At 34.1% G+C, this 18,135-nt stretch overlaps 1 protein-coding gene across 1 annotated transcript in view; it reads right to left on the bottom strand.

Annotated features, from left to right (window-relative positions):
• Positions 1 to 18,135, bottom strand: part of Skap1 (src kinase associated phosphoprotein 1) — a 284,881-nt gene that overhangs the window by 245,139 nt on the left and 21,607 nt on the right. Inside the window, exon 2 of the mRNA XM_046420495.2 lies at positions 5,510 to 5,615. Coding sequence (XP_046276451.1) covers positions 5,510 to 5,615 — 106 coding nt within the window. The remainder of the gene's footprint in view (positions 1 to 5,509; positions 5,616 to 18,135) is intronic.

The following is an 18,135-nucleotide window of genomic DNA, read 5'->3' as shown; positions in this document are numbered from 1 at the left end:
AGGAGTGTGCCCACATGGTGAAAACGATCAAAATACTATAAGGAATAAAGCACATTTCAGTGACCTAACTATATGGCTAAAGGGTAGTGCTCAGCTTATTAAAGATATTCTAGTGGGTTAGCTCACAAAATGAGGTTGAGCATTTATAATACATCTAATAGTAGCCACATGTATCTACAAGAAAACCATTCAAAGCTGGTCTATTTAAGACTGAGTCACTTCAATTTTGCAGCAACAAAGGATGCAAGCACAGTTACCTGCATGCCTCTTGTATCACATTTCAAAATTCCTTTTTACTCTTGATGGACCATGTTATTCTATTTAAGGAGCTCAGTACTGGGAAGAATTATATATAACCTTATTTTACAAGTGATCTCAAAAACTCCCTTAAAATGTATTTTTCTGAACTTCAATCTAAAATCTCAAAGATATAAAATTAAAATATCATAAATATGGTTTTATTATTAGGCATTTATTCTGAGCCACCAAGGACTATGCTTTTTAATATATAGAAAAATTATTATCTGAGATTTTTTTTCTTGCTTTTTCAATAAAAAGTTTTGAAAGGAATAAATTTTTTCATCCAAACTTTTTAAAAAATCCACCTGTTACTTAGCATGAAAAATATGAAATATTATTACATGTCAGAGTTACTTACACAAAATATTTATTTTATAGGATGCCAGAGGGAGAAGTTTCCACCTACTAATACCACCACATAGTCCAATGTAAAAGAAAATGGAACAATTTAATCTTGGTACCAAACCCAAAATACCCCCACAAGTGAAAAAAAAATCATCATCATCATAAAATGAAAGGGAGAATTGCACATTTCGAGGCTGCTTTGAAAGGACAGAAACTTAGAAAAACACATAATCAGATAATCTTTCTTTTCAGATCCTAAAGTGAAGCCAAAAAACCAGCAACAGGTAATATTGTATAAGTCTCACCTGTAGAATATTTTAGACTATAAGAGCAATGAAATGTAACCCTCATTCCTAAAGAAGTAGAGTCCAAAAACATTTAACACAATTGTGAAATCTCTATATACACTCACTGAATAACAGAAAACTAGTACAGAGATTTGGCATTTAACTCACAGACTCATACATTTGAGGCAAGCACTCTACCACTGAGTTATGTCCCCAGTCCTTCTTTAATTTTTTTAAGGGTAAGAGGGAGGAATAAAGCAAAAAAAGAAAAAAATGAATATTAACCTTCAAGAAGTACTACAATTATTGCTATGACTTTTGAGTCTTTCAGAGCTATTTAAACTTAGATGAATCATCATGCAAGTATCTCCTACTCTTTTTTTTTTCTGCATTGGCACTGAAACTCCAGGATAAATAACAAAATTAAAGAACAGAAAGAGATGTTATGAGCGAATCTTTAAACTTATGAGTAACACAAATGTACCAATAGCACATTAGCATATAAAATATTCGTTCTCTTAATGAGCATGCTTCATTTGAATATGTTTTGTTCTGGGAGTTTTTAAGCTCAATAACCAGCAGTTATGAAAAGTAAAATTCTATGTAATTAACAATATGAGATTTACAGTATGCTACTTTAAAACTCTTCCTCCCAAGTTTTACCAGACTAACTTCTTGTCTATCTGTAATGCGAAGATATCAGAGTTTATATATCCATTATTAAGGTTAAATCTAGTTTTAAAAACTAACTCCATGTTAAGCAGAAAATAAAACTAAAATCCCCAAAGTCAGCATTCTTTTCATGAGATTTGAACTAGCATATCGTGTTTCATGCAGAGCAACAGCCAAGTCACCTACGACGAGACACGTTCAAGATATTCTTTCTGCTTGTACTTTAAATATCCTGGGGTTTGTGCCATAATCCCTGCTACACGAAGTTATTTCTTTATTTTCTTTTTTTCCATTTCAGTATCCTATAAATCTACTTGTCTCTTTTTGGAACTCCTTAGCATTATTAAGTTTCACAGAAGGAAACAATACACCAAGTTTGTTTCCATTGGCTCAGGCCTTGACTTCCAACAGGGAGTACAAATGACTCGTTGTGCCAAAAAGGGCCATCAAGAGAGAATTTATCCCTACCTCCATAATAAAAATATTCTATATTCTTCATCCCTTCCCCCACTCTCAATGCATTATTGCTGTCAGGCAGCCTCTACTGGATCAAACATTTAAGAAACACTACTGTTTCTCCAAGCGAGTGAGAACGTCATCAGGTTTCTGGGTGTAGATCATGCCTGCTCTGTGCCAGGTGTCTCACATCTGGAGCTGATCCTGCAGTGACCACCATCATAAAGCAGGAGGAGTCTTTGTCTGCTTTCATCCCAAGCATTTTCTAAAGAGCTCAGTGAAAACCTGGACTCGGAATGTGAAAGTTGTTAGTTTTTTTGCTTGTTTTTGTTTTTTAATATTTTTTAGTTGTAAATGGATCTTTTATTTATTTATTTATATGTGGTGCTGAGGATTGAACCCAGGGCCTCACACATGGCAGGCAAGTGCTCTACCACTGAGCCACAACTCCATCCCTGTTAATTTTGTTTTGTTTTGTTTAGGGAGAAGGTTTAAGTGAGAAAACAATTTGAAGACTAGCAACGAAAATCACAGCTCAGGACATCAAATACCACAACAGGGTTTCACTTTCTTGGAATCACAGAAATTGCCATTCATTTTTGTTTTGTCTTATATTGAAAACATTATCCTTCCTTGGAAATACTTTCAAATTAGGGGTGGGGGAGGGAGGATGTAGCTCTAGACACAGATTCCATATTATTTTATTTTTTGTCATTAAGCCTAGGAAGAAAGAGAATGGGTAAGCTACTTGTACTGAAAAAACAAATGAGAATTTGGAGAACACCTGTGACTCTTGACACAATCATTATTTCCTCCTGTCAGTCACCCTAGACAACAGAAAGGTGGCAAATGGCATATTATAATAGCAGCGATGACATCAGACACTTCAATTTACAGCAGGTCCACAACCATGGCAAACACCACTGCATTCTGAGCCAGCCATAAAAAACAGGGCCAAGCCCCAAAATTTACTAAGAATCAGAGGCAGTGCTATTGTTACTTCTCTTCACCATTTTCCACTCCCCAGCAATACAGTGTTGAAGAAAGAATTAAAGGACTGACGTAAGAAAACAAAGTTGTAAATATATTCAGTATTTATATTTATCTAGTAGCTTTCCAAGATTATTGTGCTAGGAATTTTCTACCAACCTTCCAAATAAACACTGGAGTAACAAATTATAGTTTTAGATAGCTTCTTACCCTCAAAATTTACCAACCCCCTAACATACTGTTGTTTTAATATGATTAAAAATGAAACTTTTTAAATGACTTTGAAATTTTTTTCCATGTTACTCACCATTTATCATAGATAATTAGTTCTCAAATTTGATGGCTTCCAAATTTCTCTCACACCCAGCTTTTGGGGAGATATATATAATTGCCACATAAAATAATATGACCAATATTTTGCAAGATTTCAGTATTTTCAAAACAACTGGAATTAATACATGAAAGTGCATCATGTTAACCAGCCATAAATAAAGAAGAGGATTTGGTTAAGCAAGGGTTACACTAATGATGATAATAACGAAGGGGTAGAGGTAAGGCTATATCAAATAGCTTGCCAAAGGAAAGCCGCCTCTTTCCATTTTCTTGCACAGTTTAATTTCTGGCTCCTCATTTCCTCAGTGATCTGATAATTATGAAATTCTAAATAAAGTGTCATCTTTCTTGCAACAAATCAATGAACAGAAAGCTCTCATCAACAATGCAGATGTTTCCTAAAGCTCCTGCTGATTATTTCCTGAGTGTCTACCCCACAAACCACGCCGGACACTGTTTAAGCACAAGGAAGCTTCTCTACTCCATGAGAAATAAGGTTTCTATGTGTCTGTGCATATGCACATGTGTGTATGCATTTCAAAAGAGGATAAGAAGTAATATTCAGAGCTGGGATCATAGCTCCGTGGTAGAGCACTTGCCTAGCTTGCATAAAGCCCCATGTTCAACCACCAGTGCTGCACACACACATCAAGGAGTAATATGCAACCAACAGTAATGAATGATAACAAATTTGCCTTTTATTACACAGTTAAGGTTAAAATTTAGACTTTTCCCAATATGGGAAAGAAGAATTCCTCCTCATTGTTCATTTGTCCTTATAGCTGCAGCAAAATTGTTTTTACATCCCTTATCCTTAAATATATTTAGGTAGATATGGGGGGTTCTACTAGTATAAATCCCCCTCCCTGTAATACAATTTAAAATAATTCTTTTACTCCTCATACTATACTTACAGTAATCCTATATAATACAAACACAAATTTGTGAAAATAAAAAATTCTGTGGGTTACTAACTAAGCCTCCATGTGGGTTACTAACTAAGCCTAAACTGTCTACTAGTGAAGTAACATTGTACAGAAGTTTGTTTTCAACGCCCTTTCAGTCTACCAAGAAATTACAGACATTTCCCACTTTTGCAAAAAAACTCCCGTCTTCTGCATTCTGTTTGTTTCAATTATTCAGGGCAACCCAGGCTGATAATTACACAGTCCCCAGTTGCTGAGTAAAAGTGATGCTTAATTAGCCAGCAGGAAAGATCGATTAAGATCCAGCAGGGCATCTCGTGAGGTTCTCTCACATTCCTGGAGGGAATAGACTCTGGCTGTGCCCTTCCAAAGGATAAAATACCCTGCTTCTAAGGAGTTGCAATGAGGTTTTAAAAGTAGAAACTAAGAACGGGTGGCCGCGCAAATTAAATCCCAGCCATAACCCTGCAGATGCTCTCAAAGAGTTCCCAGTTTGAACATTCTGAATCATACCACCTCGGGTTGGAAAAAGCCAAAGTAACACTCATCCCCAACTCTTGTTCAGTGGCCACAGTTCAAGCAAAAGGTGGTTGAAAAATATTTTGTGAAAGAAAATTTTTATTTCCCCTCTAGTAAGTGCATACACCTTCAGGGGCTCACATTCTAAGGTGCACAAATTAGATCAAGACCTCTTATTTTAAAAACTTAATAAGTATGATATTTCAACCCAGTCTGGAACGGAAACATTCCAACATGGTCAAAGAATCAACTGGACAAATCTGCCTTAAGTTTTCATTAGAGAAGAAGATGTCAAAGTAAAATCGGTAACAAAAATACACTGAAAATTACCCCACGTTGCCTAACACCTTCCCTTTAGTAATTTGGACCAGAATAAATGCTTAGCTTTCCCTGTCTTTCTTTCCTGTTAAGCATAGAGTGTTCAATAAAAGCCAACGTAAAATTCCAAAGCTAAAAGCAGAGTAATCATCTTAAATACATAATTATTAAAATATTTTTATTTGGTAAAGTACCATATGCTTGTCTGTCTCAAATTCAATTTAAGTAAATATTAAGCTTCTGCCAGATAAAGGACTATCACCAGTGTATTTCACTTTGTTAATTTACACACTATTAGAGTTTACTAGTAATAAATTGTTTCAAAGCTTTCAAGGAAGCATAATGGAACTGATTTTTACAAACCTAGCTTTGATTTGCTGAAAGCCCCGTAGAATATGGTCTCTGCACTCCCTTGCACCAGCACTGAGGTTCTCATTTCTCAAGCCTTCTGCCAGGAAATCTTCAGCATCTAAAAGAAAAGGAAAGGCAGTCAACAGAAAAAAAGAGGTAAAAAGGGGAAAATCAAAAGAAATGAATTTTTTCACTTTAAAAATTTCATAGTTGCAGAACAATGTGAATGTACTTAATACCACAGAACTACACACTTAGCAATAGTTGTGTATGGTGAATTTTATATTATGTATATTTTGCCATAATAAAGACTAACTAAAATTTTATGTTTGCCTATAAGTGACATGTTCTAGGAATCCAAGGCCTTACTACGAATTTAGAAAGGTGATGCATATACTAACCACAAAAATAGCTACTTTTTCTAAACCATTTTAAAGATACATTTATGTGTTAATTGTCACTGATGGCAGAGGATGGGTTGTCAATTTCATAAAAATATAAATATTACAAATAAGTCACAGAAGGTCACAGAGCAATAGAAGCCAGAAAAGAAATATCACAATTAGAGCTAAAATTAAAAAAAAAATAGAGCTGAACTGCAAAATCAAGAACAAAAGGGCAGGCATTCAAAGAATAAATATTAATTAACAGATGTATCATCAATGAAAATGACAGTGCAACTGAGGGAAGGAACCCACATGGAAAAGAAAAATGTGTTCAAGAGAAAGAAACTGCAATTAATGTGAACATACATTATAAAATAGGGACATGATGAAAATACATACTGTGAAACAAATCATGGTATGTTGAAGGAAGAAAGAGGGGGACATACACATTTTCAAAGGCAAAATACATTGATAATAATTGCAATTGCCAGAAATAGTAGCTACACACTTCATCCTGCACACAATGTTCATCATTTCTAAAAAGAATATAAATAATATAGTTAAATTTGGGCCTCCAAAATTTGTGCCTATGATACGAAACTGTACCATATATACTGTCAAAATAGCGTCATGAACTTATAAGGTTGAGTTACATAAGAACACCCAAAAATTTGTTTTACATTTATACCATTCAATAATACCAAATTAAAAAAATCCTAAATAAGCATTGCTAGGACTTTTGATGAGGTACAAAGTCCTGAAATTGAAATTTTTACACAGAACCAACATCAACATCTAAGCCCTGTATTGCATCCATTGCAGAGGTCACTTAGTGCATTCCTCCAGGGTCCTCTGATTGCTAAAGAACAAGGAATGGGAAGTCGAATTAAAAGGTAAAAACAAATTACAGTCAAGATTCATCTAATGCAATATATCCTATTAACAAGACAAAAACCACACGATCATCTCAACAGACACAGAAAAAAACATTTGACAAAATTCAACAGCCTTCATGATAAAAACACTTGAAAAACCAGGAAGAGAAGGAAGCTTCCTTAGCCTGATATAGGATATGTACAAAAACCCCACAACTAGGGGATAGGGTACAGTTCTGTGGTAGAGTGTAGGATTAGCATGCAAAGCCCTGTGTTCAATCCCCAGCACCAAAACCAAAAACAAACAAAAGCCTACAGCTAACATTGTACTTAATGGTGAAACACTGACTGCTCTCCTCCTGTTCCTAAGATCAGGAACAAGACAAGGATTCTTCTCTCACCACTTATAGTCAACATTGTACCAGTGATGTTAATCAGGGCAATTAGACAAGAAAATGAAATTTAAGATTTCCAGATTGGAAAAAAAGATGTAAAACTATCTCTATTTGCAGGTGACATGTTCTGGTATATAGAAAACCCTAAGGAATCCACTGAAAATCTGCGAGAACTAATGAAAGAGTTCAGCAAGTTTGTAAGGCCAAGATCAACGTATAAAAATCAGTTGTATTTGTACACAGTAGCAATAGACAAACCAAAAAAAAAAAAAAATTAAGAGAATTCCACTTAAGATTTTATTAAAAATAATCAAATACTTAAGAATAAATTTTTCAAAAGAAGCGTAAAACTTACACTCTGACAACACAACGTTGTTAAAAAATTAAAGAAGACAGGATGGAAAGACAGCCCATGTTCATGAATTGGAAGATTTAATATGATTAAGATAGCAATTATCCTCAAATTGCTCTAAATATTCAATGCAGTCCCTATCAAAATCCCATTTGGCTTTTCTGAAGAAATTTGCAAGCTGATCCTAAAATTGCTCTGGAAATTCAAGGGACTCAAAGTAGCCAAAACAATTTTTTAGTACCAGGGATTAAACACAGAGGTGCTTAACCTCGGAGCCACATCCCCAGGCCTTTCTCCTTCTTTTTTTCTTTTTATCAGTTATTTTATTTTTATTTATTTATTTTTTTTTTGTATTTGTAAATGGACAGAATGTCTTTATTTTATTTGTTAATTTTTAAGAAAAAAATATTTATTTTTTAGTTGTAGTTGGATATAATACCTTTATTTTGTTTACTTATTTTTATGTGGTGCTGAGAATTGAACCCAGGGCCTTGCACGTGCTAGGCGAGTGCTCTACCGCTGAGCCACAACCCCAGCCCTTATTTGTTAATTTTTATGTGGTGCTGAGGATCAAACCCAGAGCCTCACACATGCTAGGTAAGCGCTTTGCCACTGAGCCACAACCCCAGCCCTTATCAGTTCTTTTTAGTTATACATAACATTAGGATTCATTTGGACAAAATTATAAAACTTTGGAATATAATTTGTTATAATTCAGTCCCCAGTACTTCTCGTTTCCTCCCCCAGCATTCCTTTCCTTCTAATCTACTGATCTTTCTGCTATTTACTTAAATATTTTTTTAAAAAATTAATGTCTTGTGGATATACATGATGCTGAGATTCACTGTGGTTTACTCATATATGTACATAGGAAAATAGGTCAGAGTCATCCCACTGTTCTTTCCTTATCCCATTCCTCTTCCCTCCCCATTTATCCACTCCACTGATCTATTTTTTACACCCCCTCCCAATTTTGGATTAGCTTCTGCATTTCAGAAAAAACATTTAACATTTGACTTTTGGGGACTGCCCAGATCTTTTTATTATAATAATTATTTTGTATTTTGAGACAGGATCACTCCAAGTTGCTTAGAGCCTCACTAAGTTGCTGAGGCTGGCTTCAAACTTGCAAGCCTCCTGCCCCAGCCTCCCAGGTACTGGGATTATAAGCATGCGCCACCATGCCCAGCTAGCCAAAACAATTTTGAGACAGAAAAACAGATTTAGAGAACTCATACTTTTTGATTTTAAAATTTGCCATAAAACTATACCACCCAATGCAATATGTTACTAACATAAGTATAGATGTACAGATAAAAGAAAAAATAGAGAATCCAGAAATAAACCATTAAACTATGTTCAATTATAGGCCAGAATGCTAAGACAATTCAATGGAGAAAGAATAGTTTTTTCAATAAATTGTTCTGGGACAACTAAATATCCACATGCAAAAGGAACAAAGTTGGACCTCTAACTCTTACATTATACAAAAATTAACTAAGCTAGTCACAGTGGTGCATGCCTATAGTCCCAGACTCAGGAGTCTGAGGTAAGAGGATCATTTGAGCCCAGGAGTTCAAGATCAGCCTAAGCAACAGAGCAAAACTCTAAAAAAAAAAAAAAAAAAATTAACTCAACCTGAGTCAAAGATTCAAATGTAAGAGCTCAAACTACAAAATTATCAGGGAAAAAAAGATATAAATCTTGGGCGAAGCAATGGTTTCTTAGATATACCTAAAGAACATATAATAAAAAAGTTGGGTACATTGGCACATGCCTGTAATCGCAGCAGTTTAGGAGGCTGAGATGGGATGATCCCAAGTTCAAAGCCAGCCTCAGCAAAAGCCAGTTGCTAAGCAACTCTGTGAGACCCTGTCTTTAAATAAAAAATACAAAATAGGGCTGGGGGTGTGGCTCAGTAGTTGAGTGTCCCTTTCAATTCCCAGTACCTCTCCCTCCAAAAAGAACATACAACAAAAGAAAAAAGTGGACATCATCAAAATTAAAATAAATTAAAATCTATTGTGCTTCAAAGGAGGCTATTAAGAAAGTGAAACGACTACCTAGAGAATAGAAGATTTTGCAAATAATACAGTTGAGAAGAGATTTCTAAGTAGATATATAAAGAACTCTTACTGTTCAATAACAATAAGGCAATAACTCAATTTAAACATAATTAAAGGAACTGACCAGGTATTTCTCCAAAGAAGATACACAAATAAGCCAACAATCATATGAAAATATGCTCAGCTTCACCAGCCCTTAAGAAAATGCAAATCAAAACACAATAATATACAATTTCACACCCACTAGGATGACTGCAGTCCAAAAGACAGACAATAATAAGCACTGTTGAGGTTATAGAGGAATTAGAACTCTCATACATTGCTGGTGGGAATGTTTAGCCATCTAAAAAGGCTAAATAGAAAGTAATCATATGAATCAACAAATCTACTACTAGATACATACCCAAAAGAAATGATAACAGGTGTTCAAACAAAAACTTGTACACAAATACGCATTAGCAGCAACATTCATAATAGTAAATTTAAAAAAGTAGAAACAAATGTCAATCAATTGGATAAATGTGGTACATCCATATGATAGAATGTTCAGAACTTAAAATCAGCATACTACAGTGATGCAGCCACAACAACTCACAATAGCTAAACTATAAAACCAACCTAACAGATAAATGGATAAAGAATATTACTCAGTCTTAAAGAAGGATGAAATTATGGCATTTGCCAGTGAATGGATATAGATAGAGAATATCATGTTAAGTGAAATAAGCTAATCCCAAAAAAACCAAAGGCTGAATGTTCTTTCTGATACATGGAGGCTAATTCACAATAAGCGGGGTGGCTAGGGAAGAATAAAGTTACTTTGTATTAGATGGAGGGGAGTGAAGGGAGGAGAGGGGAATGGGGTAGGAAGAATAGTAGAGTGAATCAGACATTATTACCCTATGTGCATATGTGAGTGCGTGACAGTCATGATTCTACATCATGTATAACCAGAAGAATGAGAAACTATACTCCATTTATGTATGATGTATCAAAGCACATTCAACTGTCATGTATAACTAATTAGAACAAATAAAAAATTTACAAAAAGAAATGAAGGGCTGGGGTTGTAGCTCAGTGGTAAAGCACTTGCCAGGCACTTGTGAGGCACCGGGTTTGATCCTCAGAACCACATAAAAATAAATAAAAATATAAGTATCATGTTCATCTACAACTAAAATATTTTTTAAAAAAGAAATGAAATACTGATACATGTTTCAACATGGATGAGTCTGTGAAATCATTAGGCTTAGTGAAAGAAGCTAGTCACCAAAGACCACATATTGTATGATTCCATTTACTTGAAATATACAGAATAGGTAGATATACAGAAACAGAAGACTAGTAGGAACTGGGATGTGAAAACACATGTGATATATGTGATATATATGTGATATGTGATATATGTGATATAGCACATGCTTAGCTTGCATGAGACAAGCTAAAAAAAATAAAAAGAAAGAAAAAATAGCAAAGTAGTTTAGTATATTAGATTACTAGATGGTTGCCTAAGACTATGAGAATTGGGAAGAGGTATTGGGGGTATAAAAGTTAAGAGGTTTAGGGTTTTTTTTTTTAGGGGGTATAAATGTTATAAAATTTATTGTTGGTAATGGTTACACAACTCTGTGAAAAAATTAAAAGCCATTGAATTGTACACTTTACACAAGTGAGTTGTATGATGTGTGAATTACATCTCAAAGAAGCTGTTAAAAATATAAATACAGGGCTGGGGTTGTGGCTCAGTGGTAGAGCACTTGCCTAGCACACGTGAGTCACTGGGTTTGATCTCCAGCACCACATTAAAAAAAAACCTAAATAAACAAAAATATAAATACATACATACATATAATACTGCATCTATCCTTCTGAATTTTCAAAATTTAAGGAAAATTAAAACATCTCTCAAGCAGCCAGACAAAAAAGAATGTCACTCACAAAAGAACAACAAAATCAAAAGTTCCTCAACACAAAGTAAGCATCATTAGATGAAATTTTTACAGTTTTAAAGGAAAACAGGATGTTGGTTATATAGGAGACCAGAAAAATATTTTTCAATAGTCGAGGCTCTGAATGTCTACCACCTACATTATTTCCTGGAGAAGATGTTTCTCAGGACACTCTGACCCACAGACAGAAAAAGGTGGTGATGAATGCCAGGTGTGGTGGCACACACCTGCAATCCCAGCAATTCTGCCTTAGGAGACCTATGCAGGAGGATTACAGATTCAAGGCCAACCTCAGCAACTCAGGGGAACTCTGTCTCATAATAAAAAATAAAAAGGGGGCTGGGGATGTGGCTCAAGCGGTAGCGCGCTGGCCTGGCATGCGTGCGGCCCTGGTTCGATCCTCAGCACCACATACAAACAAAGATGATATGTCCGCCGAAAACTAAAAAAAAATAAATATTAAATATTTCTCTCTCTCAAAATAAAAATAAATAAAAAATAAAAAGGGCTGGGGATGTAGCTCAGTGGTAGAGCACCCTGGGTTCAATCCCTAGTATCAAGAAAAAAGAAAAGGTGATGATTAAAACCTTAAATACAAGTTCCTGGTTAAGAAAAGAATAGAGAGAAAGAAAAAAAATGCTAAATTACTCACTTACATAAAGTCAATGGGTTCTATTCCACCCTTGACAGTGATAATTAAAGAAAATAAACTTAACTATGATTTTTCAAAACATGAACTTAATAAAAGTAGAACTGAAGATTTAAAAAAACATTTAATATAATAAAATACAGGTTATGAGGGGAATGGGAAAAAAAACAAGGAGAGAAATGAATTACAGTAGATGGGGTAGAGAGAGAAGATGGGAGGGGAGGGGAGGGGGGATAGTAGAGGATAGGAAAGGTAGTAGAATACAACAGTTACTAATATGGCATTATGTAAAAATGTGGATGTGTAACCGATGTGATTCTACAATCTGTATTTGGGGTAAAAATGGGAGTTCATAACCCACTTGAATCTAATGTATGAAATATGATATGTCAAGAGTTTTGTAATGTTTTGAACAACCAATAAAAAAAATATTCAACATAAAAAAATAAAAAAATAAATAAAATACAGGAAAAAGGCAAACAAAATAGCATTAAAATAGAACTAGTAAAATAAACTGAGGGGTATAGCTCAGTCTAACACGTACAAGGCCCTGGGTTTGATCTCCAGCACCACACAACACACACACACACACACACACACACATAACAATAGTGATGATTTTGTAAAAAGTTCAACTTCGATACCCAAGTGTCTTCTATATTTCTATAATAAAGATTTTCATACTATTTTAAAAAATAAAGTGAGTTTAATTACTATTTAAAAGATACTTACAAAATGAAACTGAAATTAAAAGAAGATAGGTTTGTAAAAACATCACAGGCAAATTCCTTTAAAAGCAAGAATGGAAATAATTCATATCAAAGTAGAATTCAAGGAGCAATTTAAACTAGGGCAAAGAGTCATTTTTTAATTACCAAGTATAATGTACAACAAAAATAACCTTCTAACCCTATGTGCTAAATAGCATAGTACCAAAATAGGTACAATGAAAATTGTGAAATATATATACATATGTGTAGGAAAATTACTGGAAAAACTATTCAAATGCCACCATTAATCCTGGACAAACCAAGTAGACAAAAATAGATAATGTAATGATAGGGTCTATCCGGTAGAAACAATGCAAGCTATACATGTAAATTTTCATTAAAAATTAAAAATTTTTAAATACCTAAAAAGAGAGTAAATCAATTTTAATGGTATTTATTTATTTATTTAATCCCATATTTACAAATATGGTCATTTTAATATACAATCAGTTTATAAGTTATTGGGATAGTTTGATTTTTTGTATTAAATTTTCAAAAGTCATTGTACATTTTACTCTTACAACACATCTCAGTTCAGACTAATCGCATTTCAAGCTCATAGTCCCATGTAGAGAGCAGCTACTACATTCAACAGTACAGATACACAGTATTCAAATAAATATAATGAAGACAGTAGTGGTAAACCAGACTTTGTAACCTAAAATCAAAATACAGACTTTACAAACTGCCATGAAAAATGTATAAAGGTTAATGAAACACAGGATCACAAAAAAAGAAACCTTAATAATTTCTTTTAAGAAGTTCCTTACTCAAAAATTAGTAAAATTTTATTTTATGACCATAGTGAAATAAAACCAGAACTTACTTATTAAGGAATAGACAAATCCCTCCATATTTTAGACATAGACAACATCAACTCGTACATATATATTTAGGTCAAAGAAAAACTAAAAAATTATAATTACCATGGAAGGAAAAAATATGCCTGAATAAAAATTATAAGATATAACCAGCATTGTACAGTGATCAATTCATAGACTTAAATACTTTCAGTGTTAAATAAGAAAGAATGAAAATAACTGCATTTAGCACCAAACTCAAGAAATCAGAAAAGAGCAATAAAATAAGCCTATAGAAAATAGGAGGAAGGAAACAATAAAGATAAAAGCAGAAATTAATGACTCAGAACAGCAGTTTTCTAACGGCGCTCTCTGGAGTCATAAGCCTCTGATAAGGAAGCTGAGGGTGGGCAAGGGAGGAGGGCTGGAAACTCCCCGGCTGCCCCTCACTCCTCTTTGCTTTAATCACAAGGGCTCCGCTTTTATCTATTTTCAATATGGGCATTTCATATGATTTTATTTTTTTAAAGGGGTTTCATTTAAAAGCCACTAACCTTAAAAATAGAGGAAAAAATGTCTAAAAGCTAACCAAGAATTAAGAGCAGGAATTTTTCAGCGGTTGTGGGGAAATCCAACAAATTAATAGACCATTAGCAGATGTAATCAAGAAAAAAAAAGGAGAGAAAGCACAAATATTCAAAAAGTAGGTAAAATAAAGGGGAACGGCAACAAATAGAATTTTTAATAAGACAATGAAATATTTTATAAAGATGATCTCAAGTTTTTCTAAAATTTTTTCTTCTCTGTTCTTTTATGTACAATTTAAGTTTTGTGAGGGTGGATATTATTTTACCCTTTTAAAAGGCTATTTTCAAATGGAAAGTACAATGTGAACAAATAAAATGTCATTCAAATAAATCTAAAAATCTCAATGAAGCAGTTACTGAAAAGTACATAAATTTTTAGGCATAAGTTGACACCCTGGGTTCAGTCCCAGCACCAACAATATATGTATCTATACATCACAGTGAAATTCAAATAGAAAAATGTAAAGAAAACTAACAAAGGCATATTACAGTCAAAATACTGAAAGTCAAAGATAAAGAGAAAAAAAAATCAAAGCAGCCAGAGGAAAAAAACCCATTACATACAGGGGAACAATGACAAGAATGAGAGTTGAGTTTTCATCAAAAATATTGAAGGCAGTTGGGCACCATGGCGCACACCTGTAGTCCCAGCAGCTCAGAGTCTGAGGCAGGAAGATCTCGAGTTCAAAGCCAGCCTCAGCAAAAGCAGGTGCTAAGCAACTCAGTGAAACCCTGTCTCTAAATAAAATACAAAATAGAGCTGGGGATATGGCTCAGTGGTCGAGTGCCCCTGAGTTCAATCCCCAGTACCACCCCCAAACAAATCAAAGGCCAAAAGACATTGGAATGATACTGAAAATATTGAAAGGAAAGAGAAAAAAACAAAACCCACACTTGTCAACTCCAAAGTCTATATCCAATGACAATAGTCATCAAAATATGGACATAATAAGGATATTTTTCAGTTTAAAAAATGTTTTTGTTTTGTTGTTGTTGGGTGGTTTTTTGTTTGTTTTGGTGGTTTTTTTGTTGTTGTTTTGGGAGTGGGGGCCTGGAAACCTTCACAAAAAGAAGCCACCTAGCTGAAGGAACTGACAGTGGAAGGAAACGTCTACAGAAGGACAAGCATGCCAAGTACATGGGTCAATCTGTAAACATTATTGCTCTTAACTTCTTCAAAAGACAATAGACAGGTGGCTGAGATGTGGCTCAGTGGTAAAGCGCTTGCCTCCCACGTGTGAGGCACTGGGTTTGATCCTCAGCACCACATAAAAGTAAATAAACAAAATAAAGAGGTATGATTTTAAAAAAACAATATTAAAATGGAATACAAAAGGCATAAAGATATGACAACAGGAGAACAAACAGTAAAATAGTAGACCCTAAATCCATCCATAACAATAGAGATGTAAATAAACTACATAGTCCAATTAATAGCAGAGAATGTCTGAACAAAAACTCAAGACTCAATCATATGCTGTCAATAATAGACATACTTTAAATATAAAGGCAAAGGCTAAAAGTAAAAGAATGGAAGACAATGTAGTATGCAACAGTAAGAACAAGGAACATTGAATGGCTATATTAATGTCAAACAAAGTAGACTTCAAGAAAGGGTATGCGCAATGTCATGCATGCCTGTAATCCCAGCAGCGTGGGAGGTTGAGGCAAGAGATCGCAAGTTCAAAGCCAGCCTCAGCAGATTAGAGAGGCCCCAAGCAACTCAGTGAGACCCTGTCTCAAATAAATATAAAAACGGGTCTGGGGATGTGATTCAATGGTTAAGCATGCCTGAGTTCAATCCCAATACCTAAATAGAAGAAGAAGAAGAAAGGAAGTATTGCTGAGCACAGTGGTACATACCTAATTCCAGCAACAGGAGGATTTGAAATTCAAGCCAGCCTCAGCAATTTAGCAAGATCCTTTCTCAAAATTAATTTTTAAAAAAGGACTGAAAATACAACTCAGTGGTAAAGAGTCCCTGGGTTCCATCCCTGGTACAAAAAAAAAAAAAAAAAGTGGGAGGAGGAGTATTACCAGAGATGTAAAGAGGTTCTGAGCTTCAAAATACTTGAAGCAAACTCCAAAAAGAGACAAAGACATATACACAACCATAGTTGGGAACTTTATCATACTCTCTGAGAATAAAATTCTCTCATTGAATAAGAAAAAGAAGGACAAATTAAATTTCAAGTAAGGACCCCAAAATGCTATCAACTTTTTTTTTAATCTAATCAACTTGCATAGGACATACCCAACCGCATGTAGAATATTGAACCAGAGATACCATATTCTAAGCTATATCAAAAGTTTGGGGGTTTTGTTTGTTTGGTTGGTTGGTTGGTTTTGTTTTGTTTTGGTTTTGTTTTTTTTGCAATGCCGGAAATTGAACCCATTCAATTTCTTTGCTCATGCTAGCAAAATGCTCTACCACTAAGCTACATCCCCAGCCATATTAAGTCTTAATAAATGTAAAAAAAAAATCATAGAATACACTATATTTTTTGAATCAAATAACAATAAGATATATAAAAGGCCTTAACAATTTGAAATAATGTACATCAAGAAAGAAATATTTTTCTCTGAACCTGAAGAATATTTCAAAATGAGTTTTTATAGAATACATCAAAATTCATAGGTTGCAACCAAATCCATGCTTGAGAGAAATGTAAAGCTTAAAATGTTTAGATAAGAAACGTTTAAAGCCTGACAGTCTAAGTTTGCAGTTTAAGAAACTAGAAAAAGAAGAACAAATTAAGTTTCAAATAAGAAAAATAAAGTAATAAGAGCAAAAATCAAATAGAAGAAACATCATATTTGGTTTTTGCTTTGTTTTGGTACTGAGGGTTGAACTCAGGTGCACTTAACCACTGAACCACATCCTCTGTCCTTTTTATGTTTTATTTTGAGACAGGGTCTCACTAAGTTGCTTAGGGCCTCGTTATTTTGCTAAGGCTGTCCTCAATCTTGTGATTCTCCTGTCTCAGCTTCCCAAATTGCTGGGATTACCAGGCATGAGCAAATGTGGCCAGTGGTTATTTTTAAAGAGGAATAAATTTGATAAACTCCTAACAAGAATTATCAAAGAAAAAAAACCCCACAAATTTCCAATATCAGGAATAAAGAAGAGATATTATGAAAAAAATCTCACAGAATTAAAAAGAATAAATATTATTGACATCTTTTTGCTAATAAACTTGACAGATGAAACAAAAACTTTTTTCCCCCAGTTTATACAACTAGCAAGTGTTCCAGCCAAGATATGAACTCCAAGTCTGAACTTCTAATGTCTTTCTGTACTGCTTTTCTCCACATATTGATACGGCGATATAATTATTGGTAACTAAATTATGGTACATTCATATTTGAATACTATGCAACCGTTAGAGTATTTAAAGAGATTGAGAGGGGAAAAGGAAGAGAATATATTTCTTAGACTCTAGAAAACAAACACAAACAAGTTTTTGCTTCCCTCTAATTAAAAAAAAAAGATAGCTACTCATTGTAGAAAATTTGGAAAACAAAGAAATTGATATAAGAAAGAAAATTAAAATAATTTGCAATCCCACCCCTCCTTCAATTTTTATTCTATGCTAACAGGACCTTTTAATTTTTCATTTATGAAACTATGATATCTAATATTCTCAAGTTTTCCCTTTTAATACTGGTTACCGGTTTTTTACAGATTCATATAATAAAACACTACATAGCCACTTAAAATAATATCCATGAAGAAACCTTAAAGAGTTAAAAAAATTCACACAGCATATTTTTATTGAAGAAAAAGGAGGAAGAGGAAGAAGAAAGTT

The sequence above is a fragment of the Marmota monax genome, unplaced genomic scaffold, assembly GCF_021218885.2.
Source record: "Marmota monax isolate L192 unplaced genomic scaffold, Marmota_monax_Labrador192_F-V1.1 WCK01_AAM20220418_F8-fsc00064, whole genome shotgun sequence".
NCBI lineage: Eukaryota > Metazoa > Chordata > Mammalia > Rodentia > Sciuridae > Marmota > Marmota monax.
This window is presented reverse-complemented; position numbering and strand designations above follow the sequence as displayed.